Source organism: Physeter macrocephalus, chromosome 1 (genome assembly GCF_002837175.3).
Source record: "Physeter macrocephalus isolate SW-GA chromosome 1, ASM283717v5, whole genome shotgun sequence".
Classification (NCBI taxonomy): domain Eukaryota; kingdom Metazoa; phylum Chordata; class Mammalia; order Artiodactyla; family Physeteridae; genus Physeter; species Physeter macrocephalus.
The window spans coordinates 87982915-88010355 of record NC_041214.2 but is presented as its reverse complement, the minus strand read 5'-3'; the positions used below and the strand labels follow the sequence as shown (position 1 = coordinate 88010355).

Genomic DNA, 27441 nt, shown 5'->3' with positions numbered 1-27441 from the left:
GTCTGAGGCCTGTGCCCCCAAATGGGAGAGGCCACAGCGGTGAGAGGCCCGCGTACCGCAAAAAAAAAAAAAAAAAAAAAAAAAAAAAAAAGAAGAACAGATACAATCAGATTCTGTTAATGCCATCTGCTTCCCATGTCAGGATCTCAGGTCTTATATGGGTTATTTTCCCAGTGGTCACCAGACCAGGAGGAAGCATGGTACTTTTTCAGACCCTACTTGGAACATGGGTTGATTTGCAGTTCTTTTGTATTACTCTTTGGCTCCCACAGTGGTTCAAAGCCCATGAAATAGGCACCCTTGGTCCAAACCCTTTTAATTATAACAAGGGGAGGTTCCAGGTTACCCCCATTTAAATTGTTAATGTCATACTGTCATGTGTGCTCTCCATCATAATTGTTCTTCATTCACTTCCCTTTCTCCGCCCTAAATGTATCTAAGATGAGAAACATTTGGCTTAAAAAACGGACGTATTTTTCAGAAGGTATCAGACAGGTAGGAATAAAGTGGGATGGTTACTTTTTAAAAAGCACACTCAAGCATAGATGCTCTCATACAGCTGGAGACACTGTTGAGTGGTCCTCACCCAGCCGAGGGTACGTGTGGGTGGATGGAAGCAGTCCTGTGCACACAGGAGAGGGTTCATGGGATTTTCCAATGAGACTTGGCATCCCAACTGTTTATCTTGTACTCTTCACCATGCCGTGGCTCTGAGGAAGGCTTCTGCAGCCACACATCCCAGGAAGAGTGTTTCTCAACCTAAACGGTTATTATTTTGAAAGTCTCTTATTGCTTTTCAGAGTCATTACATACCTTTTTGTTTTGTATTGTTCCAAGCCCATTCTCACTTACATCATTGTATCAGTCAGGCTCCAACCAGGAAACAGAAACACACATATTATTTAAAACAGAGGAAGTTTAATGCAGGAAATTGGCTACACATGATGGAAGAGGCTGAGAAGCCAACGGGAGAACAGACAGTTAATCCAGAGATTAGCAACTTTGGGAAGCTGCAACCTCCCCTAGGTAGGGGGAGGATACTGGGAGGACTACCAGAGCCTGGGGGTCACCAGAAGAAACTCAAGGACTTCTCTCTCCCAGGCAGACAGGGCGGGAGAGAAATACCATGGATTTTCTCCTCCTCCTGCCTTCTGACTAACCTCCCAGTAGCGCTCCCCATTGACCAAACCAGCTGGAGGCCAGCTGACACCCAGAGCCTTCAAAAATCACTCCCCGAAAACCAGAGATGGGTGGGGCAGGGTAAACCATGGCTCTGAGGACAAACTGCTCTCAACCAGCATAGTCATCTGTTACTGGGATTCGCCTTTTTTTTAAATTCAAATAAGTTTTTTCTGGAGTTCATTTTATTTTATTTTTTTTTTTGCGGCACGCGGGCCTCTCACTGCTGCGGCCTCTCCCGTTGCGGAGCACAGGCTCCGGACGAGCAGGCTCAGCGGCCATGGCTCACGGGCCCAGCTGCTCCGCGGCATGTGGGATCTTCCCGGACCGGGGAACGAACCTGCATCCCCTGCATCGGCAGGAGGACTCTCAACCGCTGCGCCACCAGGGAAGCCCTGGAATTTATTAATGCAGAATTTGTAGTCCAACCTTCCCACGTAACTTTCACATATTTAGTTGGTATAATGATTTACTCATTCTTCCGCCAAATTATTCATTCTTTTCCCTTTTTTCTGTGGCTGTTAAATTACCTTGGAGATTACACATAGGAGTAACAATCACTCATCCAGCTCACTGGTGTTAACTCATAAATAATAATTGTTATTAAGTACCTTCATAGTTGAAGCACTTATGAATATATTATTTGATTCTCATAAAAATTCTGAGTAGTTATTATTATCTGTGTTTTATAACAGGATTATCTGAGTCTCGGAGAATTTATGTGAATTGCTCAAGGACAAATAACAAATACTGGAGCCAGAATTCAAATCCTGGTCTGTCTGGTTCCAAATCCCATAATTTTCTCACTGCCTCATGAGAGATGGAGTGCCCAGAGGGCACAGCAAGAGTCTTTTTGGGCTGGTTGACTGAGTTTAGGAGAAAGGAGAAAATATGCTTTAAATTTGCAAAAATTTTCTCGTTGACCCAGAAATTAAAATTACACTCTGGGCATAACTGACACCAGACCCATCTAGCATTCCAGTCTGCACTCTTGCCCTGAACACATCTAAACTCAATATCAATATACAGGGTTGGCTGTTCTAAAAGGCTCAGTGTCACAGCAGCATGTACCATCCCAAGCCTGACAGAGGGGATGAAAGACGAAGGGAGTAAGTCCGTGGTTCCCATCTTTCTGTCTCCTCAATTCAAACCCAGTGAAATTTGAATGTTGGACAAATAATGAATTTTTTTTAGTATAAGTATGTCCCAAATATTGCATGGGACTTATTTACCCTAAGAAGTTGTTTTTTTGTTTATCTGGCATTCCAACAGCATCTTGTAATTTGCTAAGTCTGGGCAGTGATCCTACCGTGTGTGTGTGTGTGTGTGTGTGTGTGTGTGTGTGTGTGTGTATTGGGAGTTCACTGAGGACAGGAGCCCATATGGCCTTGTTTTTGCCATCTGTGCCCTGTACGTGCCATGAGGTAATAATTCCTGCACAGGTGCAGAAGTAGGAGAGCCTGGGAAGGGGACTCCCTGTGTCTGGCAAATATGGCTGAATTCTGAATTGGAGGTTCCCTCTGTGGTAAGGAAAGCTGGCCTGACCTGAAGTGAGGGTTAAAGCTGACTTACCTAGATTCACTTAGCTTTTCTGTTAGTCTTTCACTGGTGAGTATTCAAATCTGACCAGAAAGTTAAAATTAGCCTTAGAGATGTGTAAACTTATTCGAAGAAAGGGAAAGAGGAAGGGGCCCAAGATGGCTAGATGTGTCAGGCAGAAATGTCTGTGGGTCCCATGGAATAGGTGAGGAGTTCATGTTAGCACTGGAACTGCTGGCCCAGGAGACAATTCAAGAGCAGACCCTGTGGTCCTTCCTGGGGGGATGTCAAAGGAGAGGATGGGGCAGGTGAAATGCTGGGACCAGGCTCTTGCCTCTGATTCTGAGGAATGCAGAGCTAGGAGGGGTTGCCACTGGGCTATAAACTCTCCCAACAAGAGGGTAGTCTATTCAACGGCACCTACTAGGAGAGAAATTACCCTGGCTACTCATCCTAGGGCTAGACGGGGTGGGGGGTGGGTTCTGGGGGCTACTTCCAGCCCTGCCACTAAGTCGATCTGGAACCTTGAATAAGCCCTTACTATCTGTGGCCTTTTTATCTCTGGACCTGTAAAAATGTGGCGGTGGAGGGTATATTACATTTCCATTATGGTTTCTCTTAGTTCTAAAATTCTATTGGTCTATGTATAATTTTATGCCTTTTCATGACTCCAGTTGTGTGCTCACCGGCCAGGTAAGAGAGCCGGTAACCACACTTCATCAATAACCCTTATTATATCTGAAGATTGCTTTTTCATTTTTCCCTCAGCTTTTTCCCTTATGCAGGCAAAATATCAAAATCCTTTTTTCAAAGGTCTTTATTCAAATGAGTTAATCAGTGAGGTCTACTCTTTTCTAAAAGCCTCATGTCGACACAGCAATTAGTAACTCTATGAGACCAGAGGCTTCAATTAATGTTTCAATCCCAGTTCACTATTCATTCATTCAGCAAATATTTATTGAGCTCAGGTGATGCATGGCAGATTTGAGCTTTGAGAGGAACGTTTCAAGAGAACTATGAAACATGGCAAACTCTAGGTGACCTGAGACCCAGTTCCTCAAATGATTTGCTTCTCTCTTCTGTTGCTGGACTCTTGGGAGTTTCAGGTTCAGCCACCTGCCCATCAAATGGTAGAGGCAAAATGAAAATGAGTTCTTGTTGACAGTTGAGTGAGAGGTTAAATGTGTTGGCTAAGTTGAGGTATTTGAATAATCTGTGGGTTTCCACCTCCCTGTAGCCGTGGGCCTCCAACAGCGGACATACTGAGAAATGGCTCTTTCTCCCGGGAGCGCATAGCAGCCCTCTGGGATGTCCTTCTCTTACCTGCTCTTCTTTGCCCTCTGTCCACAGTGCTGCACTTGAGATGGAGTTACTGCCCCTCTGGCTCTGCCTGGGTTTTCACTTCTTGACAGTGGAATGGAGGAATCGAAGTGGAATTGTCATGGCCACTTCCCAAGGGGGCTGTGAGTTGGTGAGTTTTCCTTGGCACTCCAAGTTGTCTGTTGCTCCTGTCCTGAGGTTGGGTCCATTTGGAAAGCTGATGGATTGTCAGTCAAGGAGGGGAGGGAATGAATGAGTCTGAATCACTCCATACCTACTTACCACAATGCCATGTGCAAGCTGCTCTTTAATCAAAGGTAAAGATGATGCCTGGGAAAGGCCCTGCCCCACCTTTCTCATACCTGCTAAGGACAGGTGATCCCAGAGACAGGCCAAGGTCAGCCACCTGGAACAAGAACACCTTGTTAAGAATCTGGATGATGGAGCTCCACTAACGGTATCAGAATCTCGGGGGGGTTGGGGCATATTAAAGTTGAAGAAGCCCTGCCTCAGAGTCTGTGTGTGAGCCCATAGCGAATGCTTAACCAGCTGTACTGAAGAGCACGCTGCCCGTGCTGTCCTGCAGAGCAACGTCCTTGACCACGCTCAGGCTTACAGCAATCCAGGGAGAGATACCTGAGCTTTTATGGTTCACCCTCTCCAGGGCTTTCAGCCTATATGTGGAAGCAGACTTGGCTCCTAATAACTGAGCACTCTCTAGAAATTCTCTCCTTTGCCTATAACTTAGCGGTATTAAAAGTTGAGAAACATACATTTAATGAATATTCCTTGAGCCGTGTTATATACTAGGCACTGGGAAGACAAATTGGATGTCAGGGTTAATAACATTCAAAAATGTGTTCTTAAAGCTGATGAATCTTAAAAACCCAGCTGGTCGTGGTCCTTGACCACTTTTAGTAACCTCTAACCACTGCGCTGAAGTAGACTGTGGTAGGGGGTAGGGGTTAGGAGCCAGACCAGGTTTAAATCCCAGCCCCACCACTTACTAGCTGGGGACATTGGGCCAATCTGTGCTTCAGTTTCCTCATCTGTAAAATATGTAGGTAATAATAGTACCAACCAATAATACCATAACACTGGGCTGCAATGATGACTAAATGAGTTAATGTATGTAAAGCACTCAGAACAGTGCCTTGTGTATAGTAAGTGCTATGTGTTTTATCTACTGTTATTATTGTTGTTAGTCTCTGCTATACAGACGTCCATTATTCCCTTACAGAGACAATGAAAGATTAACTTCACAGTAGCTAATTCAGGAGTTACCAGGCATAGGAAGAGGAGGGAATAAAGCGCGAGTTCTTTGACAGCTTGCAGGGTTCAGGCTAGACTCCCTGCTGGACCCTCTGCAGCCTGGTGGGCAGGAGTAGGGACTCGGCTACCAGTGAGATCAAAGAGTGGCTTTCCAGTGCTCTTTTGAATTGAGGGTTGAGAGTTTGAAAGTCCAGCTACTCTCCAAAGCCCCTCCTTGCATTAGCCATGCAACATTATCACAAAGTGTATGTGGTAAGCTTTCTTGGGCTCTGATGGCCACGTGGACTTTTTGCAACACATCAGTGGGGCTGCAGGAATTGTGGAGACATGTCCCCAGCAACTGCAGAAACTCTGGTGAAACAGGGTCTCACAGCTTGAGGAAAGCCCCTAACCACAGCATTCTCCAGTCCCCATGGCGGGAAGACCAACACTTACTCAAATAAAGAAATACATCTTGTTTCTGTATGGGGAGATTCAATTTTGTAAAGATGTCAGTTCTCCCCCAAATTACTCTATGATTATAATGCAATTCCAATCAAAACTCCAAAGACTTTTTTGGCGGGGAGGAGAGGTGTAGAAGGAACTAGACAAATTCATTCTAACGTTCATCTGGAAATTAAATATAACTCAAATGCTCAACGATAGGAGATTAACTAATTAGAGCATGCTAATAATCGTTCTAGCAAACATCTATTAAGCATTTATGTGACAGGTTCTATGTTAAGTGCTTTATATAAACAATCACACTGAATCCTCAAAAAAAAAAAAAACCCAAGAGAAAATTACAAGTATAATTTACATTTTACAGGTGGTGTAATGAAGGTCCCAACTGGTTAGGTACCAGCCCAAGCTCACCCATTTGATAAAAAGCAGAATCAAGATGGGCTGATCGTAGAGATCTGGGTCTTAGCCACTGTGCTATTCATGCAATGAACTAATATACAAAGAATGTGATCATATTTATTTTTATTGCCAAGGCAATATATCTATCACATATTATTAATGGGGGAGGGGAGGAAGTCGATTACTGAACGGTTTGTAGAGTACAGTCTCATTTAAAAATGTTTTTTAATTTATTTTTTATTTTATTTTTTAAATTGAAGTATAGTTGATTTACAATGTTGTGTTAGTTTCAGGTATACAGCAAAATGATTCGTGTGCGTGTGTGTGTATATATATATATATATATATATTCTTTTTCAGATTATTTTCCTGTACGGGTTATTACAAAATATTGAGTACAGTTCCCTGTGCTATACAGTAGGTCCTTGTTGGTTATCTATTTTATATACAGTAGTGTGTATATGTTAATCCCAAACTGCTGATTTATCCCTCCCTAATGGTAACCATAAGTTTGTTTTCTATGTTTGCGGGTCTATTTATGTTTTGTATATAAGTTCATTTGTATCCTTTTTTTTTTGTTAAAGATTCCACATATAAGTGATATCATATGATATTTGTCTTTGTCTGGCTTACTTCACTTAGTATGATAATCTCTAGGTCCACCCATATTGCAAAGAAAAATTTTTTTAAGTTAGAGAATGTCTTTGGAAAAGAGTCCAGAGGAGGTGTAACAAAAGGTTAACAACGTTTCTTTGAAGGAGAGGCTGAGGTTACTGAACAGTTTAATTTTCATTATTTCTATAGTGTATCAATTTTTAATTACAAGAAGTTTTATTTTAATAATCAGATAAAGAACTTGGGGCTCCAAGAGGTTAATTCCTTGCCCAGAGACCAAAGCTAGTAAGTGTCAGAGCCAAGATTCAGACTTGAGTCTGTCATCTTTCCAAAGCTGTGCTTCTTCCTCTCTCTCAGGAGTTTTCTCCCCTGTTCCACTACTCCGCTTGCCCCGTGGGACTGGGCCCACAATTTTAGGCAATCACTGACCTTGTTGTACTGACCAATCTGTGGAAAGAAACGCCATTGCTCTTCCATCTTATCACTTAAAACTTTTTTCCTGGACACCGAAGGGATACCCTGTGGATGATTGCTTGTGTGAGGCTTGTGTGATGCCTGCAGTGAGACCAGACCCATCCGTCCTGGCAGCTTCGCCACACAGTCGTGGTAGAATGGCGTTCAGGAAAAGCACTGGATTGGGCAGTAAGAGCTCTGGGCCCCGGTCCCAGCTCTGTCACTGGCTCTTCACCTGTCCTCTCCAGACCCCCTTTACTTCTCTGTATGATTCAGGCTGGTGATGAGCTCTCAAGTCCTCTTGAGCTGTAATATTTATCAATCGAGAGCATAGAGGAGCCTCCCAGGCAAAATTCCTTCAGGTAAAATGAAGATGCCACAGTGCTGCTGGTTCTTGGGCAGTGTCCCTGTTAAACACACAGTGTTATGATCATCAGTGTTATGATCATTGTTATCATAGCGATAACAATGCAATAGTGACCATCTGCATTAATAGTGTCCACTGTGTACCAGGCACTGTACAGCCTCTTGCCTAATCTCACTACAATCCTCTGAAGTCGGTGCTAACTTTATCTCCATTTTTCTGAGGAAACAATAGGTTTAGCCTAAATTATTTGCTCAAGGTCACATAGGGAATAAATGGCAGAGGTAGGATTCAAACCCAAGTAGAAACCTGATCCTCTCTGTAGTTAAAACCAAACTGCAATACAATGGCCAGCACTCAGCACCCGATGGACAGGTTCTCAGATCTTCTCTAATAAGCTGTGTGTGTTGAGTGAGGCCTGGAGCCTTAGTGAACAGTCTGATGAGTGAACTAAGTTTCTGTACATAAACCCTCACCTCAGAGGCCTCCGCCCTGCTGACCAGTGTGTTTTTGGACCTAGCTGGATGGAGTCGCTGACTGTCGAGGGCAGAACCTTGCTTCAGTGCCCAGCAATCTCCCGCCATCCTCCCAGACACTCCTCCTGGATGCCAACCCTCTTAAGACCCTGTGGAACCACTCACTGCAGCGTTACCCTCTCCTGGAGAGCCTCAGTCTGCACAGCTGCCACCTGGAGCACATCAGCCGCGGTGCCTTCCAGGAGCAGGCTCGCCTGTGCAGCCTGGCGCTGCCTGACAACTCCCTCTCCGAGAGCTACAAGGAGACAGCAGCTGCTCTCCACGGCCTTCGGGGTCTGCGCAGGCTGGACTTGTCAGGGAACTCCCTGACGGAAGACATGGCGGCCCTCATGCTCCAGAACCTCTCTTCGCTGGAGTCCGTGTCCCTGGCGAGGAACACCATCATGAGGCTGGATGACTCTGTCTTTGAGGGCCTGGGCCGCCTCAGGGAGCTGGATTTGCAGAGGAACTACATCTTTGAGATTGAGGGTGGTGCTTTCGACGGCTTGCCCGAGCTGAGACACCTCAACCTGGCCTATAACAACCTCCCTTGCATTGTGGACTTTGGCCTCACCCAGCTGCGGTCCCTCAACGTCAGCTACAACGTCCTGGAGTGGTTCCTGGCATCTGGGGGAGAGGCCACCTTTGAGCTAGAGACGCTGGACCTCTCTCACAATCAGCTGCTGTTTTTCCCCCTCCTGCCGCAGTGCAGCAAGTTGCACACCCTCCTGCTGCGGGACAACAACATGGGCTTCTACAGGGACCTGTACAACACCTCGTCGCCGCAGGAGATGGTGGCCCAGTTCCTCCTCGTGGACGGCAACGTGACCAACATCAGCACCGTCAACCTCTGGGAAGAGTTCTCTTCCAGTGACCTCTCTGATGTCCGCTTCCTGGATATGAGCCAGAACCAGTTCCAGTATCTGCCAGACGGTTTCCTGAAGAAAATGCCTTCCCTCTCCCACCTGAACCTCAACCAGAATTGCCTGATGACGCTCCACATCCGGGAGCACGAGCCGCCAGGAGCGCTCACCGAGCTGGACCTGAGCCAGAACCAGCTGTCGGAGCTGCACTTGGCTCCGGGGCTCCCTGGCTGCCTGAGGAGCCTCCGGTCCTTCAACCTGAGCTCCAACCAGCTCCTGGGTGTCCCTACTGGCCTTTTTGCCGATGCCAGTAACCTCGCTACAGTCGACATGAGCCACAATCAGATCTCACTTTGTCCACGGCCGGGGGACTTAGACCCCGGGGGCACCCCCGGCTGTGTGGATTTCAGAAACGTGGCATCTTTGAGGAGCCTGTCTCTGGAGGGCTGTGGGCTGGGAGCACTACAAGACTGCTCGTTCCAGGGCATGGCCCTCACCCACTTAGACCTGTCTGGCAACTGGGGGCTTCTGAATGGAAGCATCGCCCCTCTCTGGGACATTGCCCCCACGTTACAGGTCCTGTCTCTCAGGAACGTGGGTCTCAGTTCCAGCTTCAAGGAGTTGGACTTCTCTGGGTTTGAGAATCTGAGGGACTTGGATCTGTCGGGAAATGCCTTGACCAGTTTCCCAAGGTTCAGGGGCAGCCTGGCCCTGCAGACCCTGGATCTCCGCAGAAACTTGCTCACGGCCCTTCCTCAGAGGGCTGTGTCTGAGCAGCTCATGGGAAGTCTGCGGACCATCTACCTCAGTCAGAATCCGTATGACTGCTGTGGGGTGGAGGACTGGGGGGCCCTGCAGCGCCTGCACACTGTCGCCGACTTGGCCATGGTCACCTGCAACCTCTCCTCCAAGATCATTCGCCTGACGGAGCTGCCTGGAGGCGTTCCTCAGGTCTGTAAGTGGGAGCGGGTAGACATGGGCCTGCTGTACCTTGTGCTCATTCTTCCCAGCTGCCTCACCCTGCTGGTGGCCTGCACTGTCATCTTCCTCACTTTCAGGAAGCCTCTGCTTCAGGTAATCAAGAGCCGCTGCCACTGGTCCTCCATATACTGACCTGGCTACGTGCCAACATTAGAAACTTGGTCTGTACACGTAAGGACACTTTCTCTGCCAGGTTTCAAGATCTGGTGCAGAGGACAAGTCTGAAGAACTGAGGTTTAAATTAAAGTTTAAAATGTTTCCATCCCTTAGTTGTCCCAAGTTCTCCCTCTATCGTTGTGATGCATCCTCAATCATCCTGGTAAAATATTTATTAAGTGACATTCTATGAAAATATAAAATGTGTCTTATAAATATTTTTTAAATCAAATGCAGCTTGTGTTTTTTTCTTTCCTTAATTTTTTCTTTTTGGTAGTTTCACTTAGATTATTTTTGTGCCCTTCCCTTGGTGACATCCATGGAGCAGGTGAGAAAGGGAAATCATTCAGTGCTACCCTACAGCAAAAACCACTCCAAGAGCACGTCCTATGGATGGCGAGAGTCAGTGTTCTGAGGGTTCCCCAAGGACAAGTCTTTCAGAGCCAAGCTGGGTAGTCTGAGATGGGACCTCTCGCCTCCTGCCTTGGCTTGCATCACCGCTGCGGCCAGAGTGGGCCTGCGGCAGAGTCCTCTCTGGGGGCCCTGGTTCCCGCCTGGAGTCTCCAGCAGGCAAACCTGACCCTTCCATGGAAAAGTTAAGAGAACAATAACGGGGGCCCTGAGTTTATTCAGGCAGTCACTGAACGCTGGGCACAGTCCTTGTTCTAAGAGAAAGTAAAGAGGACTGCAGAAAGGAGGGAATTCTACGAACTTGTGAACTGCCCCTACTGTCCACAAAACCCACAAACAACTTCTTGGCAGATGTTCAGTATCTGTACTCACTACATTCCTAGTTTCCTTTCTCCTTCCCTCCCCTCAGTGAACAATTTCTGTGCTCCTCTCTGGGGAAAAGATCATAAAGACACAGCCCTTTTGGTAGTTGAGAGTTTACGCTGTCCTTGCCTTTTTAATCCCTGCTTATTAAATCATAAAGGGCCTAATGCAGGGGTGGTGTGGGGATGGGGAGGGGATAGAAATCTCACAGGCTGATTACTGTTACCGTGAAGGCTAAGTGTCAACAGAAATGTTTAGGCAAACCAAAGTGATAAAATCAGTGGTCTCACTTTGACAAAGCAGTAACTTCCCTTGAATGCTCTACAAGTGTAAAAAAGGCCCTTTCAGCAAGCTTCCACAGTCAATAGCATTAATGTCAGCCCGTGTTAGCTATTGCTCTTATTGTGGCTTCATCTTTCCTGTCATCGTATCCCTCTCCATCAAGCACAGCCCCAGCCTAGTCCCTTGGATATCTGTCCCTCGAAGCGTCTGCCCAGTGTCCTTCTGGACAAGCCCATCAGCTAATGTCCATAAGACCAGACTCTCCTCCGCCATCAACAAAAACTCTTTCCCGGGGTCCTGCTGTTTCTCAAGGTGACAATTAGCTAATTAGACAAATGAATCTATCTGTGGCTGGTACATGGAAGGTTTCTCTTGAGTTAATGTTTCACCCCCTGTGTCAGCCAGTGTTCTTAGCTTCTTGCAACTAAGGATGACTCTGTGTGATTTAAGCAGCATGGGGATTTAGTAAAAGGATACTGGGAAGCTCTAGACTCTCTGGGAAGGCTGAGGAACAGACTTTAAAAATGGGCAGGAACAGGAGATGCTACACAGCAGTGGGGACCTCAGCCCAAATCACACCATAAACAATAACTGTGGGAACAGGACTGCAGCCTCTCCCAACTGCTGGACATCACGGTCTGCACCGCTGCCACTGACAGCTCGGGACAGGGCCACTGGCACAAGGCTCACCGCCACTGCTGCCACCCACTGCCGAGTAAGTGTTCTCCCAGATTCTGCTCTCCTGTGTCATCAGCTCCAGATGCACAGTCTGGAGCAAGTGGACCCGTCTGGTTGACCTCAGCTCCTGTGCCCCTGCCCTGGCAATAGAAAATGGGCTCTGCTTCCTATAAATACTCATAAGTGGTGAAGTTCTTGAAACAGGAAGGGAAGTTAGATGTTGAGAAGACAAAACAGAAAGACAAATGTGCACCACACCCTTTTAAGCAGCGTGTACATTTTAGCAGAGGACTTCTTAAAGCAAATTCTTTGCATAAAAAAGTGACTCAAGTGATGAAAACTTCAGACAGATCCTCAGGCCAGCAAGGGAGATAGTTTGGGGTCAGGCAGGCCTTTTGAAGCCCCTCCAGTCATACCATGTAGCTCGCCACCCATTGTACCTGTTTTCAGGGGCCAGCCTTGCAGAATGGAGCAGACTGAGAAGACATTAGGACAGAACCCTACCCCTGCCTGTGGCAGGAACTTCAGAAGGCTGTAAGCTTTTCTTAGTCTGCTAGTCCATCACTAGGGTCCAAAGGCTGTTTTCCAAATTTATTTCCGTGTAGTAAGAAGAAAGGTAAGAACAGGGGGATTTCTGCCTCCGGTCCTGAGCTGTGGTTTCTCCAACAAATTCTGTACCTTTGTTCTGCTTTTCCCACCTCTACCTCCACCTGCGGGAGAAGAGTACACTCTCATGTCCACTCTGCGGGTGCCAGAGGGGGAGGACTCACAGACCCTGTCCCCAGAGTTCCCTGGGGAGACCAGCATGGTGTCTGCCTAAGTCCTCCCATACAGCCAGATGGAGCACCAAGCGATTCTTCCTCAGTGGGTGGGAAGTGGGGGCCATCCCCAGATGCCACAAGCCAGAGTATTCAGACAGGAGAATATTCAGAATCAAAGATAAATAATGTCAGAGTTTGGACTGTTAACATAAGTAACAATAATGTCGATTTTGAAAATCCCGGCACAAAACAAAATCTTAAGGTATTTCTAGAAGCCCAAAATAAGTTATTAGGGGTCCACTGATTTTTTCAAGGACCCTAGTTGCAAGAAATTGGATCAACTATAATCCTTGGTTCATATCACTGGTCGTCTTTGGGCACTGCTGGTCCATGCATGGCCCACTTTTATCTATGTGATGTGCCAGATTTCTTCCATTTGCTTCTCTGGATCCATTCTCTACCCTTCTCTATCCTGCTCCAGGAGGCTGACCTCAATGGGCTCCCTCTGGCTTCCTATTGTATTTAGCTGAGAAGGAGCCTTGGTAGATCAGAGAGAAGGAAGAAAGTGAGGTCAGAGTCTTCATTCTCCTGACTCCTCCATCTGGATTTGTCTCAAACCAGCTGCACTCACAACCAAAGCTCACATGCCTCTCAAGGTGGCCCTTTCCACACACACCTCTGCCTTGGGCTTCTAGGAACCACTCACTTCATGGGTTCCTTCTTTCTGGGCCTAGGGACGGGGAACAACTCTGGCATTACCAGCCCTGTGTGATTGCATTATCCCTTGTGGTTTGCCTTTCTCTGCCCACCCCTTTGTAAACAGTCCCTTTATAAATCCTCCTAGATTTATCCCTGTTTGAATGAAATTGTTACATTCACCTATCTGGTTCCTTCTGGGGCCCTGGGTGAGTTGGTTGTTTATTCAGTAATACTGAGCCAGAGAAATGCTGGTACTTGCATCCGGGAGCCACAGACAGCTACGAATGCAACCGGAGGTATAAAGGCAAATCCCCCAGAGATGGTTGTCCCTCTGATTCCTATGGATGGGCACCTCATCATATTACAAGTAGTATATTTAAATGTAACCCAAATTGGAGAGGGAGGAGATTCCAGCCTTAGAGACGTCTCTAAAACAGTGTTGTGGTTGTGATGGCATGGTGCCAAGGGAAACACAACAGGTAGAGAAAAAGTGTTATAAAGAAAAGAAAAAGATTGGTGGGAATGTAAATTGATACAGCCACTATGGAGAACAGTATGGAGGTTCCTTAAAAAACTAAAAATAGAATTACCATATGATCCAGCAATCCCACTACTGGGCATATACCCAGAGAAAACCACAATTCAAAAAGACACATGCACCCCAATGTTCATTGCAGCCCTATTTACAATAGCCAGGTCATGGAAGCAACCTAAATGCCCATCGACGGACAAATGGATAAAGAAGTTGTGGTACATATATACAATGGAATATTACTCAGCCATAAAAAGGAACGAAATTGGGTCATTTGCTGAGATGTGGTTGGATCTAGAGACTGTCATAAAGAGTGAAGTAAGTCAGAAAGGGAAAACAAATATCGTACATTAACGCATGTATGTGGAACCTAGAAAAATGGTACAGATGAAACCGGTTTTCAGGGCAGAATCTGAGACACAGATGTAGAGAACAAACGTATGGACACCAAGTGGGCAAAACCGCGGTGGGGGGTGGGGGTGGAGGCGTGATGAATTGGGCGATTGGGATTGACATGTATACACCGATGTGTGTAAGATTGATGACTAATAACCAGTATAAAAAAACAAACAAACAAACCAAAAAAACAACTGATACTAAACTTTCTTTGGGTTATTTGTATGGAAATATGTTAATATAAATGTTTCAGACATTAAAAAAAAAAAAAAGAATAATACTCCCCACTAACCAGCGTCTTCTACTCCATCCTCATCAACAATTACCAAGTCTTTATTTTGTGCTAAGTGCTTTATGTGGAATATTTCACTTAAATTGGGAAAACCCTAGGCTGAGAGCAGTTCAGATTTGCCCATGGTCACAGAGAACTGTGATAAAGACATTTAACATTAGGCTGAAGAAGAGAAAGCAGCTTCAACAACTTGATCATCTCTATCAAGTCTAACCAACTGTCAATCTACAGCAATCTGTAGGCAGCTAGTTGTTACTGAATAGCACACATTTGCTGATAAAATGGCAAAAGTGCAAAGGTTCATATGGTGCAGAGGTGGGTGAGGAAGTCCAGAGTAGTTGAAGGTCACCCATCCTTCTGAGGCTGTTCTGAAGGCAGCAGCAGGGTTTGGTGAGAGCTTGCAGGTAATTTACAACAGAGGAATCTCACTCAATTCCTTCCTCCTTCAGTCAGTCATGCAGCATCTTCCCACTCAACCATCAAGACAAAAGGCTGAGGCAAAAGGATTCTAGTTTTCACCATGATTTTAAAGGTTCATTGTAGGGGAAGGGACTGACCAGGAAACTATCTTGCCCAGGGAGGAGACCATTTCGGGGATAACCAAGTTTTTCAAATGCAGAACCCAACTTTTATAGATGCATTTTCTCTGGGAAGAAAGATTAGGTGAAACATCAGTGGACATGGTACTCCCTCAGAGACTTAGGAGTTCTTAAGACACTGACCCATTCACTCTAGGACATCTGAGAGCTCAGGCAGTTCTTGGTCCTAGCGTTAGTTACCAGGAGTAGTAGACCGGGGCCAGCTAAGCCCCAGGAAAGGCTGCAATGCAAGGGCCTCGACATTCCAGATGGAGTGTCTCTCAAATGACACTTCTCAGTGCTCCTTAAAAACTGTCTTCAGTGACTGCTCCCAAGAGCTGCTCACGTCTTTCACACACAGGCTAGCCACGGCTCTCGTTTTAATTTGTCCCATCGTCGTGCCAGTGCAATGACCATTCTCGGCAGCTTTTTGGCTGTTCTTGGTCCTGTGGTCATTCCTCAGACACTCAGTCTTGTTCTCGCCCCACCTCCAGAACCCTTCATATGAAAAATATGGAAACTAGATTCCAAACTTCAGTTATATTTAACTCTTATCACTGGACACACTAAGTTTGTAACAAATCATCTGCATCTCCCCCGCTGATTTCAGGGGTGTTTGACTTATAAAGGGCAACCCAACAAACCATTTTTCATTTAAGAACATGCATAGCAATACTGATACCAGTGGAGTCCGTGTCACAATGATTCATGCTTAATAACTTTAGACAACCGTATCACACGTGTTTCTGAAACTGAGAGAAGAAGTTTCAAAGTCTCAAAATCTTTGGAGAAGTGGCATTAGCAGAATGCAGTTTGACAACAATCTTTCCCACAGAGCTCCAAAACACATTGTCAGAGAGGTGGGCATGCGGAAGGTACAGGGCCAATCCAAATTTTAATACGGATAAAATTGGCTTGAACACTGGAGTGGCCTCCATAGTGCAACCCTGATAGAGCCTGTGAGGCTCCGAGGGAGAAGGGGGGCCACACGGAGAGGACAAGGTGAGTGACGGGGAGGGTCACGCCTTCTGGAGGGTGGGTGTGTTTTCTTTCTTTTCCGGCTACTGTTATCAATGTGGTGAGCACATCCCTTCAGTTGAATGCCCTGGAGAGGAAGCCCAGGGCTTCCTGTTGTCTTACCAGTGCTGCAAAATGCAAGTTAGAAATAAAGAAAAAAGGGAAAAGGGCAGGGGGGAGTGGGAAGCTCCTCTGGGTAGGTCAGGGACGCCAGCCTCCACGAGGGAACCCAGCTCACCTTTTCCTTGAGATGTTGCAGCAAGGGCACATCCTCAGCTGCTTCTCAAATCAATCAGGATCCAGAAAATAATCTCTCTCCAGAAAAAGGACATTTTTGAGCAACAACAGAATAGATAAGAAGGTTGGAGATCTTAAAAGGAAGGATAAGGTAATACGTATAGAGGGATACTGCCAAAGAAGTATACTTATCCCCTGCTTAATGCCCTTAAAATACTTCTATTTGTGGGGCTCTACCCCAAAGTTTTGCAGTGTCAGAAAGAATCATTTAAATATCAGATTCTGTTTTATTTTGCTGCTATGCACTCTTAGCTATCTATGAGATGCTTGATGAGATTTAGCTGAAATAACATCCTGGCCCCTGGCATGAAGCACACAGGCGGTGCCAACAGGTTGCCATATATTTACATATTTACCTATTTATAGCACCATAATCAATATAAATACTTATTTATATCACCACATAACTTACCACTTAATAAAATAGCCTGCCCTCGCCTTGCTTTTCAGTGGCTAGTTTTTTTCTTCTATTCTTCAAAAGGCCAATTTTATCCCCTTTGAAATTTGATTTGGCCGTGTACCTTCCCCACACCCTCCTCATAGATAATATTTTTTGGAGATCTGTGGGAAAGACTGTGGTCAAGCTGCAATCTGTCACCTCTCCTAAGATTCTGAGAATCTGCAAGAAAATTCTCTTAAACTTTTCAAGCCAACCCTGACTCTTTTGAACTAGATTTCTTTAGCAATATTATCTTCCTCTGTTGCCTGTGTTTCACATCATAGTACATCCTTCCTTTGAAGGAGAGATAACAACAACAAAAATTCCACTTTGATCATAACAGTAGATTAGAAAGGGAAACTCCCTCCAGTTTTCTAACTTTTGAAACATGCTGTGTTTTCCCCTTGAAAGAAACGTGAGTTTTGCATACCCAGCGCAGGCTCAGCGGCCATGGCTCACGGGCCCAGCCGCTCCGCGGCATGTGGGATCTTCCCGGACCGGGGCACGAACCCGCGTCCCCTGCATCGGCAGGCGGACTCTCAACCACTGCGCCACCAGGGAAGCCCCAGCTGTCTTTCTAAAGGTGATGTTTTGTTACTTCACTCTTCTTTACCAGAAGTTCCAACAGTATTTAAATTATCTTCTGGACCGATATTTATGGAAGACTATCAAATATTCTGCAATATGTATCATATCCCAGAGAAAAGACCTTACACATGTGTTAAGTAACAACCTACAGTGCAGTAGGTTTGCAGAAGGAGGTGCTCGGCTCGGCTCTGTCAGCTGGATCTGCTGGGGAGTGGGGAGCATTGTGACATGGATTGAATTAAGCTTTTTTTTCTTTTTTCAGTTTTGAAATAAAAACTGTCATTAATTGCAAAAATGGCTACAAATTTTACTGAAGCATTCATCTGAATAAATACAATAAATAAATAAATACTTTATGAATGGGAAAATGGAACAAATATAACCTGGGAATTGATAGTTTAAATGATCATGATGAAAAGAGATTTAATATTATGTGGATTGGGTGAAAATGAAAATACAGTGAGGCACGACAAATTGTTGGGCAAAATCAATCTCTTTATTTTTAAAAAATTTTATTTTATATTGGAGTATAGTTGATTTACAATTTTGTGTTAGTTTCAGGGGTACAGCAAAGTGATTCAGTTATACATATACATATATCTATTCTTTTTCAGATTCTTTTTCCATACAGGTTATTACAGAATACTGAGTAGAGTTCCCTGTGCTATATAGTAGGTCCTTGCTGATTATCTATTTTATATATAGTAGTGTGCATATGTTAATCCCAACCTCCTAATTTTTCCCTCCCCTGCAACTTTTCCCCTTTGGTAACCATTAGTTTGTTTTCTAAGTCTGTGAGTCTGTTTCTATTTTGTAAATAAGTTCATTTGTATCATTTTTTTAGATTCCACGTATAAGTGATATCCTATGATATTTGTCTTTCTCTGTCTGACTTACTTCACTGAATATGATAATCTCTAAATCCATGCATGTTGCTGCAAATCTCATTATTTCATTCTTTTTTATGGCTGAGTGATATTCCATTGTATATATGTACCACATCTTCTTTATCCATTCATCTGTTGATGGACATTTAGATTGCTTCCATGACCTGGCTATTGTAAATAGTGCTGCAATGAACATTGGGGTGCATGTATCTTTTTGAATTATGGTTTTTTTCTGGACATATGCCCAGTATTGGGATTACTGGATCATATGATAGGTCTATTTTCACTTTTTTAAGGAACCTCCATACTGTTCTCCATACTGGCTGTACCAATTTACATTCCCACCTACAGTGTAGAAGGGTCCCTTTTGTCCACACCCTCTCCAGCATTTATTATTTGTAGACTTTTTGATGGTGGCCATTCTGACTGGTGTAAGATGATACCTCATTGTAGTTTTGAAAATCAATCTATTTAAAGGATCTAGAGAATGGATCTAGAGAAACGAATTGCCCAAGGTAAGGCAAAGAGACATAGGTCTTTATCTAAGTTCCAGTTTCACATGAACTTTAATACCATTTGGACATGTGTATGGGGATAAATGAATGAAGAAATTACACATGAAAAAAAAGAGGGTCCAAAAATGGAAAGAGGATGAGATATCACAATTTCATAAATATTAATGGAATTTAAAAAGCTTAGTACAACAGTAAAAATTCAAAATGTACAAAAGTATGAAATAGTTCAGTGGAAATATTTTTAATAGGGAAAATTACAGGAAAAATTTGTAAAAACAGTTGCATTTCCAGGTGAAAGAACTGTTTGCATAAAGAATGTATTTACAAACAAGAAATTGGTACTTATGAAGTCAGTCCCTGGAATATGATCCTATGTTTTGAAGAGAATGAAAGTACGAAATTTTTTAAAATTAATTTATTTTATTTTTGGCTGCGTTGGGTCTTCGTTGCTGTGCGCGGGCTTTCTCTAGTTGTGGCGAGCAGGGGCTACTCTTCGTTGCAGTGCACGGGCTTCTCATTGTGGTGGCTTCTCTTGTTGCGGAGCATGGGCTCTAGGCGCGCGGGCTTCAGTAGTTGCGGCACATGGGCTCAGTAGTTGCGGCTCGCGGGCTCTAGAGCACAGGCTCAGTAGCTGTGGTGTACAGGCTTAGTTGCTCCGCGGCATGAGGGATCTTCCTGGACCAGGGCTCCAACCCGTGTCCCCTGCATTGGCAAGAGGATTCTTAACCACTGCGCCACCAGGGAAGCCCCAAAATATTTTTAAAATGTGCTTTATTTACTTTTGGCTGCAGGTAATTTTACTGAGGTTTTCGAGGTGGGGAAGGTTTCTATGACTACTGAGTTTTCTCTTGGTATTTTAGCTCTCCCACTTCCCGCAGGAGGCAGAACATCTTTCCTTGTACTTTTTTAGTTTATTCAGACCATTGGTAAAATCTTTTAACAACTGGATTATTTTTTTCTTTTTGATAGCTGTTAACTTGAGTACTCTCCCCCTTTTGTCATTTAAGATCTTGTAAACAGGTACAATTTGTTTCTCAGCCTTCAAAGGAAGAATATTGCTGATACTTCTTTAATTATGTGAGAAGCTCAGCCTCTGGTGGCTGGCATTGAATTCTAGTTGGGTCATCACTGAATTTATCATCTTTTCCCTTCGTGATTTATTTCATCTTTTTCTCCCCAGTTGGCACCCACTCATCCCCCTTCCCCTGTTCTTTCATTTTCAGGTGCTTTTCTTGGATGTATTTTTGTGAGTTCATGACCAAATTTTACTTCTTTTGGGGTGCTTAGCTTTCCAATGTTGATTTCTTTGCCTCATGAATGTAAATCTCCGTGCCCTTGCAAAATGTTGAACTGTTTATTTTTGTATTTTGTTCATAGTTCTAATCACTGAATCATTTAGGGAGTTGTGATCCTGTTGCATGGTAACCAAGATGGTGCATGGCTTGTTTGTTAAGACTTAGCTGGTACCTGAACTTTCATGTCCGTGAGGTTTGTTCATTTTCAGAGGACAATTTAAGTTTGAGTTGCTAGCCGAAACTTCCAGGTTCTCATATTACTGGGTTTCAATATTACATTCTAGATTCTGCTTAATTTCTGGTGCTGGATGACAGTGCTTAGCACCTCCTTTGCGATAACTGAGTAGAGCTTCTTTTGGAGGTTTGTATCAAATGAGGGAGGGTTGCCAGTTGAATGGTCCTGCTCCTTTGAGTTCTCAATGGCTAACAGTTTCTGTCTTTCCTGGGACATCTGCTTTTTCCCAATCCCAAGCTGCTCTTTTCTACATAGATAATTTTTTTAAGTTAATTAATTAATTTATTTATTTTGGGCTGTGTTGGGTCTTCTTTTCTGTGCGAGGGCTTTCTCTAGTTAAGGCAAGCGGGGGCCACACTGCTTCGCGGTGCACGGGCCTCTCACTATCTCGGACTCTCTTGTTGTGGAGCACAGGCTCCAGACGCGCAGGCTCAGTAGTTGCGGCTCACGGGCCCAGTTGCACCGCGGCATGTGGGATCTTCCCAGACCAGGGCTCGAACCCGTGTCCCCTGGATTGGCAGGCAGATTCTCAACCACTGCGCCACCAGGGAAGCCCGATAATTTTTTTTAACCAACCATTTAATTATAAGTCTTTCCACTGTCAGTTCCTGAGCTCTGTTAGGTAGGAAGGTAGGACAGTCTTAGGTCTGGGTATAGAATCTACTCTGAGGTTACCCAAGGTAGAAGAGCAGCACTGGAGTAACAAAGAGCCTTAAACTGCGAGGTTATACTTGACCTCTAACTCGACATGACCCTTAAAGCACGCATTTTCCTCCTGGACTTCACCTTCCCCATTTACAAAATAAGGAGGTTGAACCAGATCATTTCTTCAGTGACTTACAAACCTAACATTCCAGGATTCTCAGGAGCTTTCTGTTCATCACTCTGTGTGAAGTAGGTAAGTATTATAGATATTTATAAATAAAATATTAATTGAAAATAAAATTCTGAAGAATGGGCGGTCAGCCTTGTTAAGAAACAGCACAATCTGGAGGTGCCTGGTTTGCTGACGGCAAAAGATAATGATGGAGCAGGCTTACCCTCTGTTACCCCCTTTTATCTTATTGTATATAACTGTGAGCTTCCAGATTTGTGAGAACACATACATGGATCTTTTTTTATTGTCTGCAAATGTCTTAGCCAACACATATCCATTCTTGACCCAGTAACCCTCTGAGACTGTTGTGTTTCAGATCTACCCTTCTCATCAGGGTTCCAGGATGCATCTCAGGGATAGAGGGCAGGAACCTCCCTCTTAATGCCCCTAAAATGGGCTGGAATTCCCCTCTGCCACAAACCAACTGACAGTAACTGAGGAGGACAGGGCAAGAGGAAGGTTAGAAGTTACTGAGCATGACAAGGGGTGCTCTGCTGGTGAACTGCCCACGGGTTTCTTGGTATCAGTCAACTGGAGCTTAAAAAAACCCATCTTCATCATCCTACCCCTACATCCTCAAATCTGACCTCCTAATCACGGAATTACAGCTCAGTGTCTTCCCTATGATTTCAACATTGCAGACCTTTCAGGTTTGTTAACTTTTAAGAATATTCATTCATTTGCTTGGGGTTTATTTCAAGCCCAAATGCACAGAAATATCTTACTTTTTGTTCCATGCCTTCCAGTGTTCTATAATGAGGGAACGGGCACACAACCCTAAGACATTCACTCATTCAGCAAATATTTATTGAGCCCCTGCCATGTGCCAGGCACTACTTAGCCCTGGAAATACAGATAAAGCTATCTTTCTTCTCATTGGTTTCACTTGTAGTTACTTTTCTTCACGTCCATTTCCCAGACCCTCCACTGTTCCTGACTCTCCTCAGTATACTTGAGAGCTGAGTACTGAACCACTCTGATTAAAATAGGCCTGAGGTACTCTTTGCTGTATTTGGGCACTTACCAAAAGGGTGTGGCACATGTGTAATAGAAGCTCTTTTCTGTGTTTTCAGTTTTCTTAATTTAATGTGCTTCTGAGAGAGCAGTTTCTGTTCCTCTGTCAACACAATGGCCCTTCCTATTCTTGATCCCCAAACCAGGTGACACAGAACATCAATCCATCACAGATCCAGTCATCCGAAAGGCACTTCAGCCCAGGCTCTGAGCCTCAGAATCTCAAAGAAACTAGAGATGAAGTTAAGTAATATTGGCTTGAGCTCTAGTGCCAGTCAACTGCTTGTTTACTTTCAAATCCATTCTTTCCCATTCCCTGCTTTGTTCTGTATCCATCTATACTAATAGAAAGAAATGATTAGATAAGTAAATAAATGGAGAAGAAGAGACAAATGAAGAGGAATTCCAAATAATGTATGTAGACGCTCCTCACTCTAGGAGGTGAAGCTTAGCCTCCTCCCATCCCCCTTGCTTTTGGGTGTGGGCTGGACTTAGTGACTGGCTTCCAAGAGATAGAGTATGAAGAGGGGAAAATAGCAGCTTTACAGTGGAGAGACCTGGCAGACATTACTTTAACCAGGCAATCAAAGTTAACATCACCAGGGATGTCATGTGGATATTATGCACCCCTGATATGATGTGATGAGACAGGTACATCGCCTCATGGAATTCTTTGCACAAACCCATAATCTCAGTCTAATCATAAGAAAAACATAAGACAAACCCAATTTGAGGAACTTTCTACAAAATACTTGACCAGTACTCCTCAAAACCGTGAAGGTCATGAAAAACAAGGAAAGACTAAGAAACTAACTAAACACAATGTAGTAACCTAGGACAGATAATTGGAACAAAGGTCATAAATTAATGAAAAAAATCTAGTAAAATATGAATCTGGAGTTTAGCTAGTAGTAACATACCTATGTTGGTTTTGTAGTTTTGACAAGGGGAAACAAATTGGGTGAGAGGGGTATGGGCGCTTTCTGTACTATTTTTGCAACTTTTCTGTAAATCTAACATTATTCCAAAATAAAAAGTTTATTTTTAAAAATTCCTAGCAAGACTGATAAAGAGGAAAAAACACAAATTATCAATATCAGGAATGAAAATAAGAATATTGCTGCAGACCCTACAACATTAAAAAGATAATAAGAGGGGTTTCCCTGGTGGCGCAGTGGTTGAGAGTCCGCCTGCCGATGCAGGAGACACGGGTTCGTGCCCCGGTCCGGGAAGATCCCACATGCCGCGGAGCGGCTGGGCCCATGAGCCATGGCCGCTGAGCCTGCGCTTCCGGAGCCTGTGCTCCGCAACAGGAGAGGCCACAGCAGTGAGAGGCCCGCGTACCGCAAAAAAAAAAGATGGTATAACTATCTTTGTGCAATAAATTGAACAATTTAGATGAAATTAGCAAATTCCTTGAAAAATACGGGTAAAACTGATATAAGAAAAAAGAAAAAATCTGAATAGTTCTATAAATTGAATCTGTAATTAAAAACTTCTCACAGGGGCGTCCCTGGTGGCATAGTGGTTAAGAATCCACCTGCCAATGCAGGGGACATGGGTTTGAGCCCTGGTCTGGGAAGATCCCACATGCCACGGAGCAACTAAGCCCCTGCGCCACAGCTATTGAGCCTGCGCTGTAGAGCCCTTGCTCTGCAACAAGAGAAGCCACTGCAATGGAAAGCCCCCCCACAGCAACGAAGAATAGCCCCCGCTCACCGCGACTAGGGAAAGCCAGTGTGCAGCAACGAACACTCAACGCAGCCAAAAATAAATAAATAAAATAAATAAATTTATTAAAAATAAATAAATTAATTAAATTAAATTAAAAAATAAAAACTTCTCACAAAGAAAATTTCATGTCCAGATGGCTTCCCCAGTGAGTTACTCAAAATATTTAAGAAAGAAACAGTATCAATATTGTTCAAATACTTTTAAAGAGTTGGGGAAAAGGGAATACTTTCAACCTGTTTTACAATGCTAAGATAATCCTGATGTCAAAAAAGAAAAATTACATTACAAAAAAGAAAATTATTAGACAATATCTTTTATGAACCTAGACATAAATATCCTAACCAAAATATTAGCAAACCAAATCCAGCAATATCCAAAAAGTATATCACATCTTGATCAGTAATGCCAAATTTGTTTCAGTAATCCAAGAATAGTATAACATTTTAAAATCAATCAGTATACATTTTGCATTAAAGATTAAAGGAGGGACTTCCCTGGTGGTCCAGTGGTTAAGACTCCAAGCTCCTAATGCAGGGGGCACAGGTTCAATCCCTGGTCTGAGAACTAAGATCCCACATGCTGCATGGCATGGCCTCCCCTCCCCCACCAAAAAAAAGATTAAAGGAGAATCACCTCAATATGTAGAAAAAGCATTTGACAAAATTTAAAACAGTTAATGATAAAACACTAAGCAAACCAATAATTGAGAGAAACCCTTATTAATCTAATAAATGGTATCTATCTCCAAAAAGTCTATAGGTATCATCACACTTAATGTTTAAATACTGAGCACTTCCCCCTAACATCAGAAACATGATTGGTGGTTCTGTTACCACCAGAATTCAATATTGTACCAGAGGTTCTAGCAATTACTATAAAGCAAAGGGAAAAAGGCATAAAAATTAGAAATAAAGAAATAAAAATGTCATTATTTACCGATGACAGGATAATATACATAGAAAATCTGAAAGAATCTGCAAATATACTATTAGAATTCAAAAATGAATTAAGTAAGGTTATTGGATAGAAAATCAATATACAAAAAACAACTGATCATGTTTTATGATCAATTAGAAAATGAAAATCTTAAAAATATAATTTATAATAACTTAAAAACACTAAATATAATGAAAGATATGCAAAAGCCCTACACTGAAAACTACAAAATATTAAGGGAAATTAAAGAAAACGTATCAATGGAAAAATATACAATGTTCATGGATTAGAAGGTTCATATTGCTGTCAAATCTCACTAAATTGATTTATAGGTTCAGTTCAATCCCAATCAAAATCCCAGGAAGATTTTTTTGTAGAAATTGATGGGAAGATTCTAAAATGTATATGGAAATGCAAAGGACCTAGAAGAGTCAAGATGTATTCAAGAAGATCAATGTTGAAGGAGTTATACTACCAGATTTCAAGACTTAATATAAAGCTATAGTTAACAAGACAGCATTGTATGGGGATAAAGACAAACAAATACATTCACAGAAGAGAATAGAGAGTTAAAAAATAAACTCAACACATATAGAGTCACTTGATATAAAACAAAGTCACCACTGAAATTCAATGGGGAAAGGATGGTCTTGTCAACAAATGGGACTACAGCAACTGGTTATTGTTATAGAAAAAGAAAAAGGAGGGCTTCCCTGGTGGTGCAGTGGTTGAGAGTCCACCTGCCGATGCAGGGGACACGGGTTCGTGCCTTAGTCCGGGAAGATCCCACATGCCGCGGAGCGGCTAGGCCCGTGAGCCATGGCCACTGGGCCTGCGGGTCCGGAGCCTGTGTGTGCTCCGCAACCGGAGAGGCCGCAACAGTGAGAGGCCCGCATACCGCAAAAAAAAAAAAAAAAAAAAAAAAGGAGAACCTTGATCCTCTATTTCACACCATAAGCAACATTTCATTTGAAATGGATTATAGACCTGAGCATTCGAACTGAAACGATAGAATTTATGTAAGAAAATAAGAGCATATCTTCATGACTTTGGGGTAGGCAAGATTTTTTTAGGCAGGACACACAAAGCAATACACAAAAGAAAAAAAATGATGCTTCAGATTGATTAAAATTGAGTGCTTATCAAAGATGTTAATGAGAATGAAAATCAAGCCTTGTACTGGAGAAGATTTTCACAATGTATATAGTCAACAAAAGCCCCATTATAAGAATATATAAAGAATTTCTAAAACTAAGTAAGAAAAAGACAACCTAATTTTTAAAAAATGGGCAAAAGACACAAGCAAGATTCCACAAAAGAGGTTATCCAAATGGACAAATAAGCACATAAAAAGATGTTCAAATAAGCAAAATGCAGTTAAATCTACAATCATTTACTAATACCCATTCACTACAGTGGTTCAAATTTAAAAGACTGACAACAGTCATTGATGAATATATGGAACAATTGAACTCTCTCCATTGCTGGTGGGAATGTATATTTATGCAACTTTGGGAAATTGTAGGATAGTGTGTGTTAAAGCTAATTGCATGCCTATCCTACAACCAAGCAATCCCATTCATAGTATACCTCCAAGGAAAATGAGTCCACCAAAAGACAAGTGCAAGAACATTTCTAGCAGTTTTATTCATAATAGCCAAACACTAGCAACAACTTCAGAGGGCTGGATAACCAAATTGTGATATATTCATATAATGGAATACCACACAGCAATATAAAAGAGTGAATTACTGTTACATGCCACAGTGGATTAGTCTCACTGCCCTATGTCGAGCAAAGAAGCTGGATGCCAAAGAGTACATACTCTTTCACTCAATTATGTTTGAGACAAGATGGAAACACTCTATGGTAGTATCAATAGAAGTCAGAGTAGTTGTAACCTTTGGGGGCCTGGGTATTGACAAGGAAGGGGCATAGGGAGCCTTCTGGGGCACCAGAGATGTATACATATGTAAATATTCATTGAACTGTACATTTTAAATTGATGCACTTTGCTACACTTCTATAAAAGAACTATGGAACAAAAATAGTAACCAATCTAGACAATAATAACAGTGTAGACAACAGATAATGAAAGTCTGGAGCAAAGAAGTGAATTTGGAGACAGATGTTGAGGGGGCAGTGTCGTAATTCCTGAGTTGACTCTTCAGGACTCCATTAGAATCCACAGACATCTCCTTACCAAGAAAGGAAAGTGTAAAAATAGCCACCCCATAATGATTAAATACATTTATTTTCTTTTCAATATTATATTGTATTTCAATGGAGATTGTTGCTTTAAACTTTTTTTTTTTTTTTTTTTTTTTTTTTTGCGTTACGTGGGCCTCTCACTGTTGTGGCCGGCCTCTCCCGCTGCGGAGCACAGGCTCAGCGGCCATGGCTCACGGGCCCAGACGCTCCACGGCATGTGGGATCTTCCCGGACCGGGGCACGAACATGCGTCCCCTGCATCGGCAGGCGGACTCCCAACCACTGCGCCACCAGGGAAGCCCCA

General features: G+C 43.4%; 1 protein-coding gene across 1 annotated transcript in view; it reads left to right on the top strand.

Annotated features, from left to right (window-relative positions):
- The window catches only part of NRROS (negative regulator of reactive oxygen species), a 26273-nt gene extending 15941 nt beyond the window's left edge, over nt 1-10332 (top strand). The window contains exons 2-3 of the mRNA XM_007115308.1: nt 4069-4189; nt 8106-10332. Coding sequence (XP_007115370.1) covers nt 4082-4189; nt 8106-10076 — 2079 coding nt within the window. The 5' untranslated portion in view covers nt 4069-4081 and the 3' untranslated portion in view covers nt 10077-10332. The remainder of the gene's footprint in view (nt 1-4068; nt 4190-8105) is intronic.
- The last annotated feature ends 17109 nt before the right edge of the window (nt 10333-27441 follow it).